At 36.4% G+C, this 18785-nt stretch overlaps 1 protein-coding gene across 4 annotated transcripts in view; it reads left to right on the top strand.

The window, feature by feature from the left end:
- Positions 1-3259: 3259 nt before the first annotated feature.
- LOC110463543 (dystrobrevin beta-like) overlaps positions 3260-18785 on the top strand; it is a 120997-nt gene continuing 105471 nt past the window's right edge. For all 4 annotated transcript variants that reach the window (XM_021518206.1, XM_021518207.1, XM_021518205.1 and 1 more), the window contains exon 1: positions 3260-4049. In XM_021518206.1, coding sequence (XP_021373881.1) covers positions 3974-4049 — 76 coding nt within the window. In that variant the 5' untranslated portion in view covers positions 3260-3973. The remainder of the gene's footprint in view (positions 4050-18785) is intronic.

Here is an 18785-nt window from a genome sequence, read left to right as displayed (position 1 = left end):
TAAGATATTTTATACAAATAGTTGTACATAAGATATTTGATACAAATAGTTATACATAAGATATTTTATACAAATAGTTATACATAAGATATTTTATACAAATAGTTATCCATAAGATATTTTATACAAATAGTTGTACATAAGATATTTTATACAAATAGTTATACATAAGATATTTTATACAAATAGTTATACATAAGATATTTTATACAAATAGTTATACATAAGATATTTTATACAAATAGTTATACATAAGATATTTTATACAAATAGTTATACATAAGATATTTTATACAAATAGTTATACATAAGATATTTTATACAAATAGTTATACATAAGATATTTTATACAAATAGTTATACATAAGATATTTTATACAAATAGTTATACATAAGATATTTTATACAAATAGTTATACATAAGATATTTTATACAAATAGTTATACATAAGATATTTTATACAAATAGTTATACATAAGATATTTTATACAAATAGTTATACATAAGATATTTTATACAAATAGTTATACATAAGATATTTTATACAAATAGTTATACATAAGATATTTTATACAAATAGTTATACATAAGATATTTTATACAAATAGTTGTACATAAGATATTTTATACAAATAGTTATACATAAGATATTTTATACAAATAGTTATACATAAGATATTTTATACAAATAGTTATACATAAGATATTTTATACAAATAGTTATACATAAGATATTTTATACAAATAGTTATACATAAGATATTTTATACAAATAGTTATACATAAGATATTTTATACAAATAGTTATACATAAGATATTTTATGCAAATAGTTATACATATTAAAGATATCTTTTACAAATAGTTATACATAAGATATTTTATACAAATAGTTGTACATAAGATATTTTATACAAATAGTTATACATCAGATATTTTATACAAATAGTTTTATAAATATATTTTATATAAATAGGTACATATGAGATATCTGATACAAATAGTTCAATGTCAGAAAAGCTTTACAAATAGTTAAATATATAATATCTTCTCTAAATAGTCATAAGATATCTTTTAGATATTTGTTAATTGCTAAATGTAAAATGTAAATGTAAGATATCCAATAGAAAAATACTTAAATATTAGATGTTCTATAAATATAGTTGGATATCAGATATCCTTGTCTATAGCAATCATTGTATGTAAAATATTAAAGATTTATAGAAATAGTAAAAATTTAAATATAAGTTGTGTAGTAGAATAATTATGTCTCCCTAAGAAGGGGAGATATATTGTTTTAGTACTTGTTCCTCCAGTTCTTCTACAGTTTCTTCTAGTACTTCTTCTGGTTCTTCTTATAATTTCCTGTCTGGGCCATAACTTTTAAACCATAAACGGTATTTTAATGAAACTTGCAGTATACCTGCATCATCCACAGATGATGTACAGTGCACTGTCAGTAGGTAACTGTGATCCTGATCTCAAGGTCAAAGGTCAAATAAGTGCAAATTTCTTAGAAAATTTTGTTTGTGATGTCACTTTTAAATTATTAAAGATATTTTTATGAAACCTGCAGTATACATGTATCACCTACAGGCAATTTGCAGTGTGCTTTGGTTATGTCACTGTGAATTTGACTTCAAGGTCAAAGGTCAAATAAATGCAAACTTTTCAGTAACATTTAATCTGGTCTGTAACTTTTAAACAATTAAAGATATCTTAATGAATTTTGCATTATATATGCATAACCAAGAGATGATTTGCAGTGCACTCCATCATTAGGTCACTGTGACACTGACCTGAAGGTCAAAGGTCAAATACGTGCAAACTTTGTTGTAAAAGTTGTAACTTTTAAACTAATTGTAATTGTGACTTTCCACATCATAACTTTCTAATTGTATTTACTCATCTGTTCAGTTTATAATTTATTGATAGACAATTCCTCTAGTAATATAATGTTTTTAAGAAAATGGTAGATAAATGGTTATTTGACTTTTATTGTATTTTTATTTTGCAAGGGAAGGGTAAAGAATATTGGCTAATAAAGGAAGACATGTTTTTGTTCACAAAAAAACCCTGTTAGTAAAATATGAGAAATCCTATAGAACATTTTAGATTTAAGAAATCATATAAAAGGAGTTAAAATGATGAAATATCATGTCGTAGTAATTAATTGTTCAATAAAATATGTCACAGAAATATTTAGACATTAAATGTAAGATATTCATCTCAAGATATAGTTCAAAATATAATATCCTTAATAAAAGTTAGATAGATAAGATAGCCAATAAAAATAGTAAAAGGATCCAGTGTTTGATTCATTGGGTTCAGTATAGCCATATTAACAGTTTATAAGTTTAATAGGACTATTTTAGGTATGTAATCCTGCAGAAAAAGAATGTTGTACTGTGTATACAGTCTGTGCTATTACTACTGGCGGTATTCTCTACATGTTGCAGCTGCTGGTGTGATGATCCTATTGACTGGGTATGATAACGTGGAGTAGTACTACATCTGTATTTGATATGGGCCATTTGCCAACTGTTTGTTGATCTTTATGTGAGTTTTTAAGGCTAAAGAAGAGGAGTCGCTCAAAATGATATTAATGGTCTCTGTACCAATCAATATTTTAGAGAGGACATTTTGGTTGTTATAAATCAATAGTTTCCTGGAAATCCCATTCAATTGGTGTCCTGTACCATTTTGTTTGAATGAATAGGTTCTGTCGTGTTTAACACATCAATTACCGCATGAAAGTAGCCAGGAAAATAATGGCAAGTTCATCTGCGTAACCGCTATTCGCATTAATGACTCGAAAGCCCCCCAAAACTGTGGAAAATTCTCCCAAGATTGATTGTTTCTTCATTTGGTTTGCATTGATCTGTTGTACAATATTGTAAGTAGAAGTCTTAGAATGTTATTGATTTATGAATATAATATGCATGAAATTTTTATAAGCCATTATGAGTATTTTACTTATGGAGTAATTGTCCATAACGAGGGTAGCAACAATGGAGGTGATTTGTATGGAGGGCTGATTGACAAACAGTCAGCAGCCAATCAATCACCTTTCATGTCCAATTGGGTACAGAGCCGATCACCAGCGTGTTGTTGCTGGAATCATCAGGGGCTCGCACCTGACCAGAATAGCGGTATTACCAGTCTCCTCTGAATGGATCAATAACATACGTATGCAGCCCTCACAGGCCTTATTAACCACCAAAATACTGTGGAAAAATAATCCACTGCTGTAGTTGTTGGACGTTCCGATCGCTCTGTTAATGTCCCTTGGTGGACGTTCAAGTCTTGATCGTGGCTCCGAGAGGGCTGTTTTTGGCATAACTGTTCAATGGAATAATGCATATAGTTGCGTCTGTAATGTGGTAGCCATGGCGGATGAAGGGTTTGGGTGTCCGCTGTTGGCTTGCTTCAGTTTGCTGGCTCACATAGTATTGACTTGACAGTGTTTACACGCTTGGTCTTACAATAACATTGGTCTTCAGCCATGACGGGTCCCACTGTGGACTGGGGTATAGCCAGCTGATCTGTTTGTACTGTACACACGACCAACCGGTACACACATCTGATTGATACACTAGCTCCAGATCAATGTATTGATGGACTCCAACACTCTGTAATATAGGTGCTAGGTACGGAGCCGACTGTCTCATCTGTGTCACATACAAACTTGAATGTTGTACCTGGGTGTCGCTGTGTCGCCGGGAACTGAGGACTATCAGTGAGTGGGACACACGGAGACATGTGCTATACACATCTGGATGTGATCCCCCACACAACACCTGGCTTTCTGTGAGAGCCCTACTGCTGGGATCTCCCTGTGACGTCGCTGTCTCTGGGATCTCCCCATCATACGCTGGAATCTATACCGTTAACTCAGACACAGCATCAGTACATCGTAATTACACAAGGATGTTTTAACGTGGGTTTTACTTGACACACTGAAGCCACGGAAATGGAGTGTCTCGCTTACAACCAACAGAAATTTGCTTCTGTCATTCACAACATCAACAAGGAGCTCAATGATAAGGGTAAGTTCATAAGGCTGTGGGAATAAGGAGCTGAATATGAATGTGATTCTTGCACACTGCATAACCACAATGTGTTCAGGGGACACACTTTTGTAAAGCTCTATAGTAAAACTCATTTCGTTTACTGCTGTCACAAAACTGTAAAAAATGTATGTTTAACAGTTTACAGTTGAATCAGCCTCTACATATTTCTTAACTAGATCAGGGATTTGATGGAATGATAAAATACATATAGTTTTCGCCTGTAGATGTAAACTAGTGGGGTAAGCTGGTATATCATTGCCGATACTGATGGAGAACACATGAGTATAGTACATGTTTTACAGAGTTTTTGTGTTGATGCCATTTGTGGGTGAACACAGGGCCTCACTATTGATTTACCTTGACTATAACTGGAGGGAATCATTATGTATCATCCCTAAACAGCCTGCTCCCCACGACAATCTATAGAACATGATGTGTGGGCGCGCTAACCTAAATGTTGGGGCATGGCATTTAAAGCAGTGAGGCCTCTCCCCTGTAAACATGACATTTGGGTATACCATACATGGGTACTTTCATCCTATCACCCTGATATGTGCTGACATCAACTACTGCAGTATCTACTCCTGTAACCCTGAAAAGTGGACACATCAATTACAGCAGTATCTACTCCTGTAACCCTGAATAGTGGACACATCAATAACAGCAGTATCTACTCCTGTAACCCCGAATAGTGGACACATCAATTACAGCAGTATCGACTCCTGTAACCCTGAATAGTGGACACATCAATTACAGCAGTATATGTCCCTGTAACCCCAAATAGTGGACACATTAATTGCTGCAGTATCTACTCCTGTAACCCGGAATAGTGGACACATCAATTACAGCAGTATCTACTCCTGTAACCCCAAATAGTGGACACATCAATTACAGCAGTATCTACTCCTGTAACCGGAATAGTGGACACATTAATTACAGCAGTATCTACTCCTGTAACCCCGAATAGTGGACACATCAATTACAGCAGTATCTACTCCTGTAACCCTGAATAGTGGACACATCAATTACAGCAGTATCTACTCCTGTAACCCGAATAGTGGACACATCATTTACACCAATTACATGGTTGGTTGGTGCAGTGGCTGACGCACTTGCCGTTCAACATGGCGGCTCAGGTTAGATTCCACAATCGGATGTGAAAAGGTACAGGGTCACCTGCCTGATCACATGGGTTTTCTTCAGGTACTCTGGTTTTCTCCCACATTAAGCCAAAAAGAGTTATTGATATCAGATTAATTTGTTTCAAAATTGTTGTAAAATAAATAAGTTTCTATTTTTTTCAGTTACGCAAGTGTCTTCATTTAAAAGTTTGGTTTTGTACCAATTACAGCAATGTCTCTCCCTGTAATAAATATAAAATAAATAAAATATACAACAGTTGATATAGCGTCCTATCTAGCTAATATAAGCCACTCTAAAGCGCTTTACAGTACATAGATACACAATTTTATACAGTCAATACAATTAGCATATATATTAATCAATACAATATTGAGAAATTCGCAGGAGCTGCCTTCTCAGGCGCCAACTACTAGTCCTATGCCACCTGCCTAATATCTCCCTATGTGTGTATGTGCGTGTGTGCTGGAGATGTATTGTGTAATCTGAAATAAAGACATACTAATTACAGCAGGGCCCTTAATATCATGCTGATGTGTAGGCAGGCTGATTGCAGCAGTTTGTTGGTAACCCTGAAATTTAGGCTCACCAATTACAACAGTGTCTCTTCAGGACATTGTCACACAGAACACACCATACAGATTAAAGCAGTATCTAGTGACCCTGACAGGACTACCCGGTACATACAGATTACAGCAGTATCCAGTGACCCTGACAGGACTACCTGGTACATACAGACTACAGCAGTATCTAGTGACCCTGACAAGTTTAATACATACAGACTCCATTAGTATCCCGATTACAGCAGTATCTAGTAACCCTGATAGGTATACTATACACAGATGACAGCAGTATCTAGTGACCCTGATAGGTATACTATACACAGATGACAGCAGTATCTAGTAACCCTGATAGGTATACTATACACAGATGACAGCAGCATCTAGTGACCCTGATAGGTATACTACATACAGATAACAGCCGTATCTAGTGACCCTGACAAATGTACTACATACAGATAACAGCAAGATCTAGTGACCCTGACAAATGTACTACATACAGATAACAGCAAGATCTAGTGACCCTGACAAATGTACTACATACAGATAACAGCAAGATCTAGTGACCCTGACAAATGTACTACATACAGATAACAGCAAGATCTAGTGACCCTGACAAATGTACTACATACAGATAACAGCAAGATCTAGTGACCCTGACAAATGTACTACATGCAGATAACAGCAGTATCTAGTGACCCTGATAGGCATACTATACACAGATGACAGCAGTATCTAGTAACCCTGATAGGCATACTATACACAGATGACAGCAGTATCTAGTGACCCTGACAGATGTACTATATACAGATTACAGCAGTATCTAGTGACACTGACAGATGTACTACATACAGATTAAAGAAGTATATAGTAACCCTGACAGGAACAGTATACTACATACAGATTACAGCAGTATCTAGTGACCCTGGTAGGTATACTACCCGGTGCATACAGACTACAGCAGTATCCAGTGACCCTGACAGGACTACCCGGTACATACAGATTACAGCAGTATCTAGTGACCCTGACAGGTTTAATACATACAGACTACATTAGTATCTAGTGACACTGACAGATGTACTACATACAGATTACAGCAGTATCTAGTGACCCTGACAGTTGTACTACACACAGATTACAGCAGTATCTAGTAACCCTGACAGATGTACTACATACAGATTACAGCAGTATCTAGTGACCCTGACAGGTTTAATACATACAGACTACATTATTATCTAGTGACACTGATTGATGTACTACATACAGATTACAGCAGTATCTAGTGACCCTGACATTTGTACTACACACAGATTACAGCAGTATCTAGTAACCCTGACAGATGTACTATATACAGATTACAGCAGTATCTAGTGACCCTGACATATGTATTAACTACAGATTACAGCAGTTTCTAGTGACCCTGATAGGTATACTACATACAGATAACAGCAGTATCTAGTGACCCTGACAGATGTACTACACATAGATTACAGCAGTATCTAGTGACACTGACAGATGTACTACATACAGATTACAGCAGTATCTAGTGATCCTGACAGATGTACTACATACAGATTAAAGCAGTATATAGTTACCCTGACAGGTACAGTATACTACATACAGATTACAGCAGTATCTAGTGACCCTGGCAGGTATACTACATGGTGCATACAGATTACAGCAGTATCCAGTGACCCTGACAGGACTACCCGGTACATACAGATTACAGCAGTATCCAGTGACCCTGACAGGACTACCTGGTACATACAGACTACAGCAGTATCTAGTGACCCTGACAAGTTTAATACATACAGACTCCATTAGTATCCCGATTACAGCAGTATCTAGTAACCCTGATAGGTATACTATACACAGATGACCGCAGTATCTAGTGACCCTGACAGGTATACTACACATAGATTACAGCAGTATCTAGTGACCCTGGCAGGTATACTACATGGTGCATACAGATTACACCAGTATCCAGTGACCCTGACAGGACTACCTGGCACATACAGACTACAGCAGTATCTAGAGACCCTGACAGATGTACTACATACAGATTACAGCAGTATCCAGTGACCCTGACAGTTGTACTACACACAGATAACAGCAGTTTCTAGTGACACTGACAGATGTACTACATACAGATTACAGCAGTATCTAGTGACCCTGACAGGCATACTACATACATATTACATCAGTATCTAGTGACCCTGACAGGCATACTACATACATATTACATCAGTATCTAGTGACCCTGACAGGACTACCCGGTACATACAGATTACAGCAGTATCTAGTGTCCCTGACAGGTATACTACATACATATTAGAGCAGTATCTAGTGACCCTGACAGGCATACTACATACATATTACATCAGTATCTAGTGACCCTGACAGGTATACTACATACATATTACAGCAGTATCTAGTGACCCTAACAGATATACTACATACAGATAACAGCAGTATCTAGTGACCCTGACAGGTACAGTATACTACATACAGATTACAGCAGTATCTAGTGACCCTGACAAATGTACAACATACAGATTACAGCAGTATCTAGTGACCCTGACAAATGTACAACATACAGATTACAGCAGTATCTAGTGACCCTGAAAGGTACAGTATACTACATACAGATTACAGCAGTATCTAGTGACCCTGACAAATGTACTACACACATATTACAGCAGTATCTAGTGACCCTGACAGGTATACTACATACATATTACAGCAGTATCTAGTGAACCTGACAGGTATACTACACATAGATTACAGCAGTATCTAGTGACCCTGACAGGTATACTACAGATTACAGCAGTATCTAGTGACCCTGACAAATGTACAACATACAGATTACAGCAGTATCTAGTGACCCTGACAGGTATACTACATACAGACTACAGCAGTATCCAGATGACAGCAGTATCTAGTAACCCTGACAGGTATACTACACACAGATGACAGCAGTATCTACTAACTCTGACAGGTATACTACATACAGATTATAATCCGTTACCCTGAAATGTGGACACATGTACCATTACAGAAATAGCTATAGATATATTCTCTTTTAACTCAATATGACGTTTTTAACAAACCTTACTAAACAATTTTCCATCATGCATAGTCAACAATGTCCTATATACACAGCCTACGTTTTGCTGTATGTTATGTTAATGTACTTGTATGGTTTATGTACGGTAATACCAACCGGGGAAATGCCAACTTAAGCATCTCAATGAACTTAACTTTTCTGCCATTTTGTTATGATGATAGAGGTGTTAATTTAAGCTGATCAGCTAAGTGATCTGTGTCTGACAGTGACAAATGGTCCAGTCATTACATTTGTACAGGTTTATATAGATACAGAGACTGAGTATAGGTGTATTATACTAGAGACAGGAAGAGTATAGGTATTTATGTATAAATATGGAGGTTGTGTAATGTGTACATGTGTATATAGATATGGAGACTGAGTACAGGTGTGTATAGATATGGAGGCTGAGTACAGGTTATATAGATATGGAGACTGAATACAGGTGTATATAGATATGGAGGCTGAGTACAGGTGTATATAGATATGGAGACTGAGTACAGGTGTGTATAGATATGGAGACTGAGTACAGGTATGTATAGGTATGGAGGCTGAGTACAGGTGTGTATAGATATGGAGACTGAGTACAGGTGTGTATAGATATGGAGACTGAGTACAGGTGTGTATAGATATGGAGGCTGAGTACAGGTGTGTATAGATATGGAGGCTGAGTACAGGTGTGTATAGATATGGAGACTGAGTACAGGTGTGTATAGATATGGAGACTGAGTACAGGTGTGTATAGATATGGAGGCTGAGTACAGGTGTGTATAGATATGGAGGCTGAGTACAGGTGTGTATAGATATGGAGACTGAGTACAGGTGTGTATAGATATGGAGACTGAGTACAGGTGTGTATAGATATGGAGACTGAGTACAGGTGTGTATAGATATGGAGGCTGAGTACAGGTGTGTATAGATATGGAGGCTGAGTACAGGTGTGTATAGATATGGAGACTGAGTACAGGTGTGTATAGATATGGAGACTGAGTACAGGTGTGTATAGATATGGAGGCTGAGTACAGGTGTGTATAGATATGGAGGCTGAGTACAGGTGTGTATAGATATGGAGACTGAGTACAGGTGTGTATAGATATGGAGACTGAGTACAGGTGTGTATAGATATGGAGGCTGAGTACAGGTGTGTATAGATATGGAGGCTGAGTACAGGTGTGTATAGATATGGAGACTGAGTACAGGTGTGTATAGATATGGAGGCTGAATACAGGTGTATATAGATATGGAGGCTGAGTACAGGTGTGTATAGATATGGAGACTGAGTACAAGTGTGTATAGATTTGGAGACTGAGTATAGGTGTATATAGATATGGAGGCTGAGTACAGGTGTATATAGATAAAGAGACTGAATACAAATGAATGTAGAGACAGGCTGTGTTCAGGTGTGTTTTCATATAGAAATTAGAAGTTAATGTACTCAGCAAATGTTTAAGGGATTAGACTAAGATGATATGAGTAACTGATAGACTTGTAATTTCTACTTGAGTGGACAGACATTACTTTAATAGATTATACCTCCTCAGAAATATCTTCACCTTGTTCACTTAATCATGATGTAAGAAATATTACAAGGAATGCATATCAAAATCTTCATTACAAGAGTTAGACTGTGTAGTGGGATAGAAAGTGATGTTTAAATATGAGGAATTTCTGGGCCATGTCCAAGATAATGATTAGAACTCCTTTAAGGGATGAGGATCCTGTAATGTCTTAATGGGGATGGTTCTGTTACAGGAAAAGAAATATTTTAGAGTAGAATCATCTTTGCTACATGTTTATGTTCAAGTGTCACTTTGAAATTATTAAATTATCATAATTTATGACCCATTCACATCAATGATAGCAGATAATTTGAATCCTTGGTTTGTTTGGTCAACATTGGGTTTTTATCATAGCTCTACGAGTTGTTTGTCAGTGTTGAACTTGTATCAGCAACCTGTCTGTTTTTATTTCAACATCCAATTTGTATCATTGTTCTATGGGCTATTTTGTCACCGTAATATATCTGTTATCAACCCTTTTGTCGTTTTGTCACCGTTGGATTTGTGTAATTTACATTTTGTATGTCCCTCCATGAAGTTGTGCAGGGCATATAGTGTCATGTTTACATGGTATATATTCTCTGGAATTTAAAGTTTTGGGTTTAGGTCAGTTAGGTACTAAGTACTGCAACTTCGCATCCTTATATGCTCTAATGAGTAAAACATTTTGTATCACATTTTTGACCGATGAGACCTTGGTCAAGTTTTGGCCTTAGGCCATTTATTGACTAAGTGCTGCAGCTACGGTCACACAATTTCACATGGTAATGCTCTTCTATGAGAACAGCAAGTTGCATGAATTTTGTACCCTTGACCTTTGACCTCGGGTGACCTTGCTTTATTTGTAAAGTGTGGGAGTTGGGTGTTGTCTTACAAACACTTTATACTTTTATTTCTACCATCAACCTATTTTAGTATTGGATACTTTCAGTTCAAATCTTAGAGGTGTATAAAGCAAACTTCTTCAACGATTTATTTAAATGAGTTATTTCAGTGCATATACAAAAGAAAGAGATGGCTGCGTTACCATTTTCATTATTCATTCTCATGTGGTGCCTTCACCTTGACATAAAAAATTAAGCACTGATCACAATTGATTTTCTTAATTGTTTTGAAATGTTTGGTATTCCTAAGCAGAACAATATATCTGTGTATGTAAGTCTGATCCTCTTCACTGGCAGAGTATCTTTTGGTTTACACACAGGTATTGGCAGTTTTGAACTAGTGGTCTTCTTATAAACTTAAATTGATTATCTCCTTTTTATTGTTCTAAATTTAGACTTACACAATTCAAGACTTTTCGTTTGCAAGTGTCTTGTCCAAGTTTAGAGACATGCAGAAGGTCAAAAGAGCAGACATTTCATTCTAATGGAAAATAAAATTGAGTGGGCGAGACTGAAATAGCCATTATTCTTCGCAGAGTAGAATGCGGTAATTGGTTAATTAGCCAATCAAAACACTCTTTATGATTAAAATGTTTAACACAATAAAACATGTAGGTAGAACATTGATTTGTAGTTGGAAACTTTCAACCAACACTGAAAATAAAGGTCTATATAACACTGGTTCTTGGCTGAAGGATTTTAATGGGTCCCTGTCCCTTACAGTGTGGTTGTATTTACATGGACAGGATACAACACAAGTCGTACACCTTTTACTGGCATCAATGCTTAACTACTTATACAGTTAAATAAATATCTACCAGTAAAATCAATATATCTCTAAGAAAAATAATCAATCTTGTGTGTGAAGGGACATTAAAGATTGATGAATGGAGTGCAAAAAGTATATAAGGTAACTTTGATATGGAAATATTGCTTTTGTTGCCAGATGCTCCGAGAAACTATACTTTGCTACACATCGTGGTAAAAGTCTCCTGCATTCCAAACTATTGGTGATTAGCCAGCTAATTGTCTTTTTCTGGCTGCTCTATAAGTCTTAATCAAGTCTGTACTTTGGTCTAGCTCCGAGGCTATGCGAGCTCGGTATAGTTCTGAGGCTATACGAGGTCGGTCTAGCTCCGAGGCTATACAAGCGCCATTGTAATCAAGCCTGAACTTTGGTCTAGCTCCGAGGCTATACGAGCTTGGTATAGCTCCCAGGCTATACGAGCTCGGTCTAGCTCCCAGGCTATACGAGCTCGGTCTAGCTCCCAGGCTATACAAGCTCGGTCTAGCTTCGAGGCTATACGAGCTCAGTCTAGCTCCGAGGCTATATGAGCTCGGTCTAGCTTTCAGGCTATACAAGCTCGGTCTAGCTCCCAGGCTATACGAGCTCGGTCTAGCTCCGAGGCTATATGAGCTCGGTCTAGTTTCCAGGCTATACGAGCTCGGTCTAGCTCCCAGCCTATACGAGCTCAGTCTAGCTCCGAGGCTATATGAGCTCGGTCTAGCTCCGAGGCTATACGAGCTCAGTCTAGCTCCGAGGCTATATGAGCTCGGTCTAGCTCCGAGGCTATATGAGCTCGGTCTAGCTCCCAGGCTATACAAGCTCGGTCTAGCTCCCAGGCAACACAAGCTCCATTGTAATCAAGCCTGAACTTTGGTCTAGCTCTGAGGCTGTACAAGCTCCGTTGTTCACAGGGAATACGGTCAATTTTATATAAAAACTAATAGTAGTCTAAACGTTGTATGTAAAAGTACAAGAAGAAAATTTGTTTTAAAAGTGCTATTGATTATCTCATTAAAGGGTCTTGTTAGTTATTTGGAAATATCTACAAGACATCTCGCTCACAGGCTCAGAACATGGGTTTAAGTTTATGTTCATCTAAAGGGATTGTATATGAACAGGTAGTTTTCAGGGTTTATACTTTATAGGTGTTACAGTTTCAGAACATAGGCACAAGTTTAACCTGTTTTAAGCTCACCTGCCCGCATCGTCTGCCAGCAGTAATCCGTCGTCCATCAACTTTTCCTTTAAACAGCTTCTTCTGAAGAATGGAAAGGCCTAGAAACATGATATTAGGCTGGTAGCTTCCTTGGATTTTTTTTTTTTTTTTTTTTTTACATTTCATTTTTTTTTATTGATTTTCATGTGAACAATTACATTAAGACCAGAGACAACACATTACATTACATAACAATTCATTACATTACAATACCCATAGGATTATATACATGCTTGAGTTCAACATGAGCACTGCTAAATTTGGGAACATCAGAAATTACACTCTGCACCGATTTTTTCTCTCTTAAATATACATATTTATTAACATGCCCTCACATACCTCCACCTTCATCGGTGATTTAGTTGGATCTAAACACAATAGTTTCAGAATAAAATATGCAAGTTCATTTTGAAGCAATTTGTTCACCTAGTTTCTTCCAAGTTTTTTTAAGCGCGCCCATATTAAATTTAATTTTTAACTTAGCTTTTGCTATAGATAAGTACACTTAGACGAATAGACATACAGCAAGACCAATTTCCATCATCAGTGCAATATTCATTACCATACCGACAAAGACTTTGTTTATATTTTACTTTGTTCCTCCCTTTCGGATAAAGCATGCCATCCTCCCCACCTTGTAAGGAATTTTGTGTATTCATTTCTTGATTTATACACAATCTTTTCTACCTCATAGTATTGACATATGTGTGATTTTAAGACTTCAAAACACACATAAATTTTCTTAATTCTACAGTGATAGACATATTGCTTAAACAGCAGCGACATCATATTAATCATACCATTATGGCGACCATGAAGCCCTAGCAGTATCGATATTGGCGATATACTAAAATTGAACATGGTTTTATCGAGAAACCACTTCTCTAACTCCTTTCGAAGTTTGATTATCCTTGAACATTCATAAAATAAATGTATATAGGTTTCTTTTTCTTCCCTACAGAATGTACATAGCGGAGAATCCACCGCCTTAATTCTGAATAGAAAAATATTGGTTGGTAAAATTCGATGGACCAGACGATATTGCAGCCATCGTAGTTTTGTATCATTGGATTAATTGTTAATTAAACGTTGTGAATAAAAATTTCCTTGGCTGATATTCAAGGTCACAGGGGTCAAATATGTGAAAAATTTCAAACGACTTCTTCTAAAGAATAGAAACATAATATTAGGATTAAGCCCAACAAAATTTTCAAATAAAAATGGCCTTAACCGGTATGATTGTGTGCAAACAACAGTCAAACCTGCTCATGTATTACCTGTGTTAAGAGACCACTTTTAATATTCCCCATTGTAGTGATTTCTTTGTGCCTTTAACCTGTATTAAGAGTTCACTTGTGTTAAGAGACCACTTTTTATGTTTTTCGTTGTAGTGATTTCATTGTGAACTTGTATTAGAGACTACCTGTGTTAAGGATCCCTGTCCCTCCGCCTAAAACTGTAATGAGGCATTGGGTTTTATTTCTACGGCATCGGTATTGCATAACCAAATCATTTCTGAGCAATAACCAATACCTTGCGGAAGTTTCTTCAGATTTTTTGGGATATTATGAAATTTCAATTTTTTTTCATTTTTTTTTTCAATGGAACAAAATGAAACAAAAAATAAATTTTATATGATGCAACAATGGTTTAATAGAAATATTACACATAAAAAATAATAACAATGTCAATATTGATGAACAAAACACAAAAAAACTGAGTAATTTTCTAACAATAATACTAAAACAAACAAAAATACTCGTTACATGAATCCATAAGATTCCGAGTGCCAATGCAACATGTTTAGGACTTGACGAAAAGAAAATATAGGTGACAAAAAATAAATATCTTGCTGACTTACTTATTATACAAAAAATTATAAAGATACAAAAAAAATAAACAAGAAAGAGAGACAACTCTTACATTTGTACCAATAATAATTCTAAATCACAAAAAGTCATATATACAATTTACAATATACAATATAATAAAATTACTTCAAATGTAATAACCAATATAAAACAAAATTGCACATTATGTATGAATAACATTATAACAAACAATGTACTTTACTGTGTCATAGCAAAAATGTCACAATGAACAACAATAACAAAGTTTCACATACTTTACACAACAATAATAAATTTCTACTTAATGTACAAATACATACTTTGTTGTGATATAAAAAATCACACTATATACAACAATAATAAACTTTAACATTCGAAACACAATAATAAATTGTTCACATTATGTACAGATAACAACATACCATATTGCATTATAAAAATATCACATTGTAAAAATAACACTGTTGTATGTAATATAAAAAATGAACTTGAAATATAGGCCTATTGGGCATATACATGTAATAACAAATATAGAATATAATCCTGACTAGTGTGATGTATAAAATACTTCCCAGGCCAAAATGTCTTTCCTGTTAGGTATTGCACAACCGTAGCCTAGTACCGCACTCCTTACAACCTTTTTGGTCCAGGTATTCAGATAACATCATAAGTTCAACCACTCGTCTACCCTGTGACCAGGTTAAAAAGTTATTGGCGTATTCGTGATCCCTAGTACTGGAGGGATCCTCATCGGACGTCAGTGTCGGCTCATCAGTAAAATTGTCAGTAAGCTTAGTAGGGGCCTCAGTAGCCAGCGTCTCTTCAATGTGTGAACGAGTGTCATTTTGTTTCGTCGGATAGTCGTGGTCTAGCAGTTGATATTGGACATCGATGTTGTTTCTATTGTCAGTTAATACGTTTAGTTTACATTGAAAACTGCCGATTTTACGTCGGGTTTGCATGTCGGCCATCACTGCCACGACGTTGTTTACATCGTTACGACAGCTTTTTTTGCCTACACTTTCGTGTTTGGAGATTTTCAACGCAAGGACACAACTCTGTAACAATCAACGATGATGATGATGACGATGATGATGACGACGACGACGACGACGACGACGACGACGACGACGGCGGTGGCGGCGGCGGAATAAATTTGAATTGATTGTGATAATGACAACAAAAAGTATTTCAAAAGAAACATACAGGGACTATACTTCATAGTGTGTTTAAGGCTTAACTATTACTGCTTGTAAAGGATAAAATGAAAGAAACGATTTTGTGGGTTTTCGTTATTCATCTTAATCTCATTTAGTTCATCTTAATGTCATTTAGACTGCAGCTTGAGGGAATCCTACTACCCTTGTTATGATTATTGAGATTAATTTTCCCAGTTTTGTTTACGTTGTGTTATACTACCTGAGACTGAAGACGTACGGCTGTGAATGTCGTGTGATTACTAAGTGTTATGTAACACCAATCAATACGCATAAAACATATACCAATATCTTTTAATTCCGCAATCTTCACATACAATTTAAATGTAACCTATTAAGGGGACTCGATCGCGGTGATTTGCCTGCGGGAGCCCGGTACTTACGCCGGTAGACATACATCGCTCTGATACACAGATTTCTGTGTATCACCATAATTGTTATAGCCTGAAACATGCAACACGCCAATTACCCAATGCTTTGCTTATTTTATTATTGATCAAAATACCCCTACATGAAATTCCTCGGATCCAAGTAAATGTGTGTATGACCCAGTTACAATTCAATCCAATTCCATTTATCGTTAGATATAGGGGAAGAGGTATATTCAAGAATATAGGGATAAAATTTCTCTTAAATGTGTGAGTCATCCTTTAAAACAGTGAAAGCTCCACAGTCATGCCATGTAGAAATTCCCATGAACAGCCGAGGAATGGAGAACTACTGTTGAGGAATGAAAATTGGGGAGCTTTTGCTGAGTCATAGGGTTCCTGAGGCAGTGTGAGGGATTTGTGGGGACTCTTAGTAAAACAGTAGGTGAGACGGGGAGGATTTTAGTTGTAAGCCTATCATAACACTGATTGTAACTTTAACATATGTTAGCTAGCAGGAACAGCCGCATGATTCATAGTTATCTGATCATTTCATCACATTCACTGATTCACCTGTAGGTGTTCCAGGCTCTGGTGAGGAGACATGGGGATCATTCTGGCTTCACAAGTGTACGACAGTCTCAGCTGTAGGTATTGGTATATAGACATAGGGATCATTCTGACATCACACAGGTATACAACAGTCTCACCTGTAGGTATTGGTGTATAGACATAGGGATCATTCTGACATCACACAGGTATACAACTAGACATGGGGATCATTATGGCTTCACAAGTGTACAACAGTCTCACCTGTAGGTATTGGTATATAGTCATGGGGATCATTCTGACATCACACAGGTATACAACTAGACATGGGGATCATTCTGGCTTCACAAGTGTACGACAGTCTCAGCTGTAGGTATCGGTATATAGACATAGGGATCATTCTGACATCACACAGGTATACTACAGTCTCACCTGTAGGTATTGGTATATAGACATGGGGATCATGCTGACATCTATACAACAGTCTCACCTGTAGGTATTGGTATATAGACATGGGGATCATTCTGACATCTATACAACAGTCTCACCTGTAGGTATTGGTATAAATATATGGGGATCATTCTGACATCACACAGGTATACAACAGTCTCACCTGTAACTATTGGTGTATAGAGGTGACAGGGATCATTCTGACATCACACAGGTATACAAGTATTTCCTGTAGATATTGGTACATACATAGATTTTATTTCATTTATATATATTTTCAAAGTAATATATTTGGTAGTTGATTTTTCTTTTGTGATTAAGACTCCAAGTTTTTGCAAAGAACAGTGAAGTCTTAATCTTAAGCTTAATATTTTCAGTTAAAATGTTTTGTGTCCAATTATTATTGACCAAGAACTTTGAAAATCCATCAGAACAGGGATGATGATATCAGTTCCTTTAGTATTTATACACTGCATGTTATCCTGGACTGGGGCCAATGGTAGGAAGATAATGAGGAAATGCTTCCATAAAATAACAGTGATGACAGGTGTGCGATACATGCCCTTTGTGCCTGTTGTGTGCCTTTGTCTTGTCAGATTGAGATGGCAGACATGTTGATGGATCGTGACAGCATGCAAACCCAACAGTTTTCTCTTAACATTTGATTATTTTGTCCAAGACCAGTAGACTGGCATTGTTGAACATGCTGGTTATTAAAATTTGGCTTCAACAAGCAGTAGAATCGGTTTAACTCAGTCACCCCTGAAGACACATTTGAGCTCTTCCAATTAAAAGGTTGGAATAGTTCATTATGAAATTTTAGGGATGAATGAGTTAAATGTGTACAGAGTTTGATGTAATGCATTGTGTGGAGGTATGCTTGGTATGTCGTGTAGTCTGTGACAGTATACAGGGTGCAGGGCCTGGTATGTGACCAAGTTTATAGCAGTGATATATAGACTATATAGTCTATGGCATTGATTTATTCTATAAGTGTAAAGATGATTTTGGGCATGGCTTGTGATA

Source organism: Mizuhopecten yessoensis, unplaced genomic scaffold, assembly GCF_002113885.1.
Source record: "Mizuhopecten yessoensis strain PY_sf001 unplaced genomic scaffold, ASM211388v2 scaffold10915, whole genome shotgun sequence".
NCBI lineage: Eukaryota > Metazoa > Mollusca > Bivalvia > Pectinida > Pectinidae > Mizuhopecten > Mizuhopecten yessoensis.
Note: the sequence above shows the minus strand (reverse complement) of the source record. Positions and strands in the feature narration are given on the sequence as shown.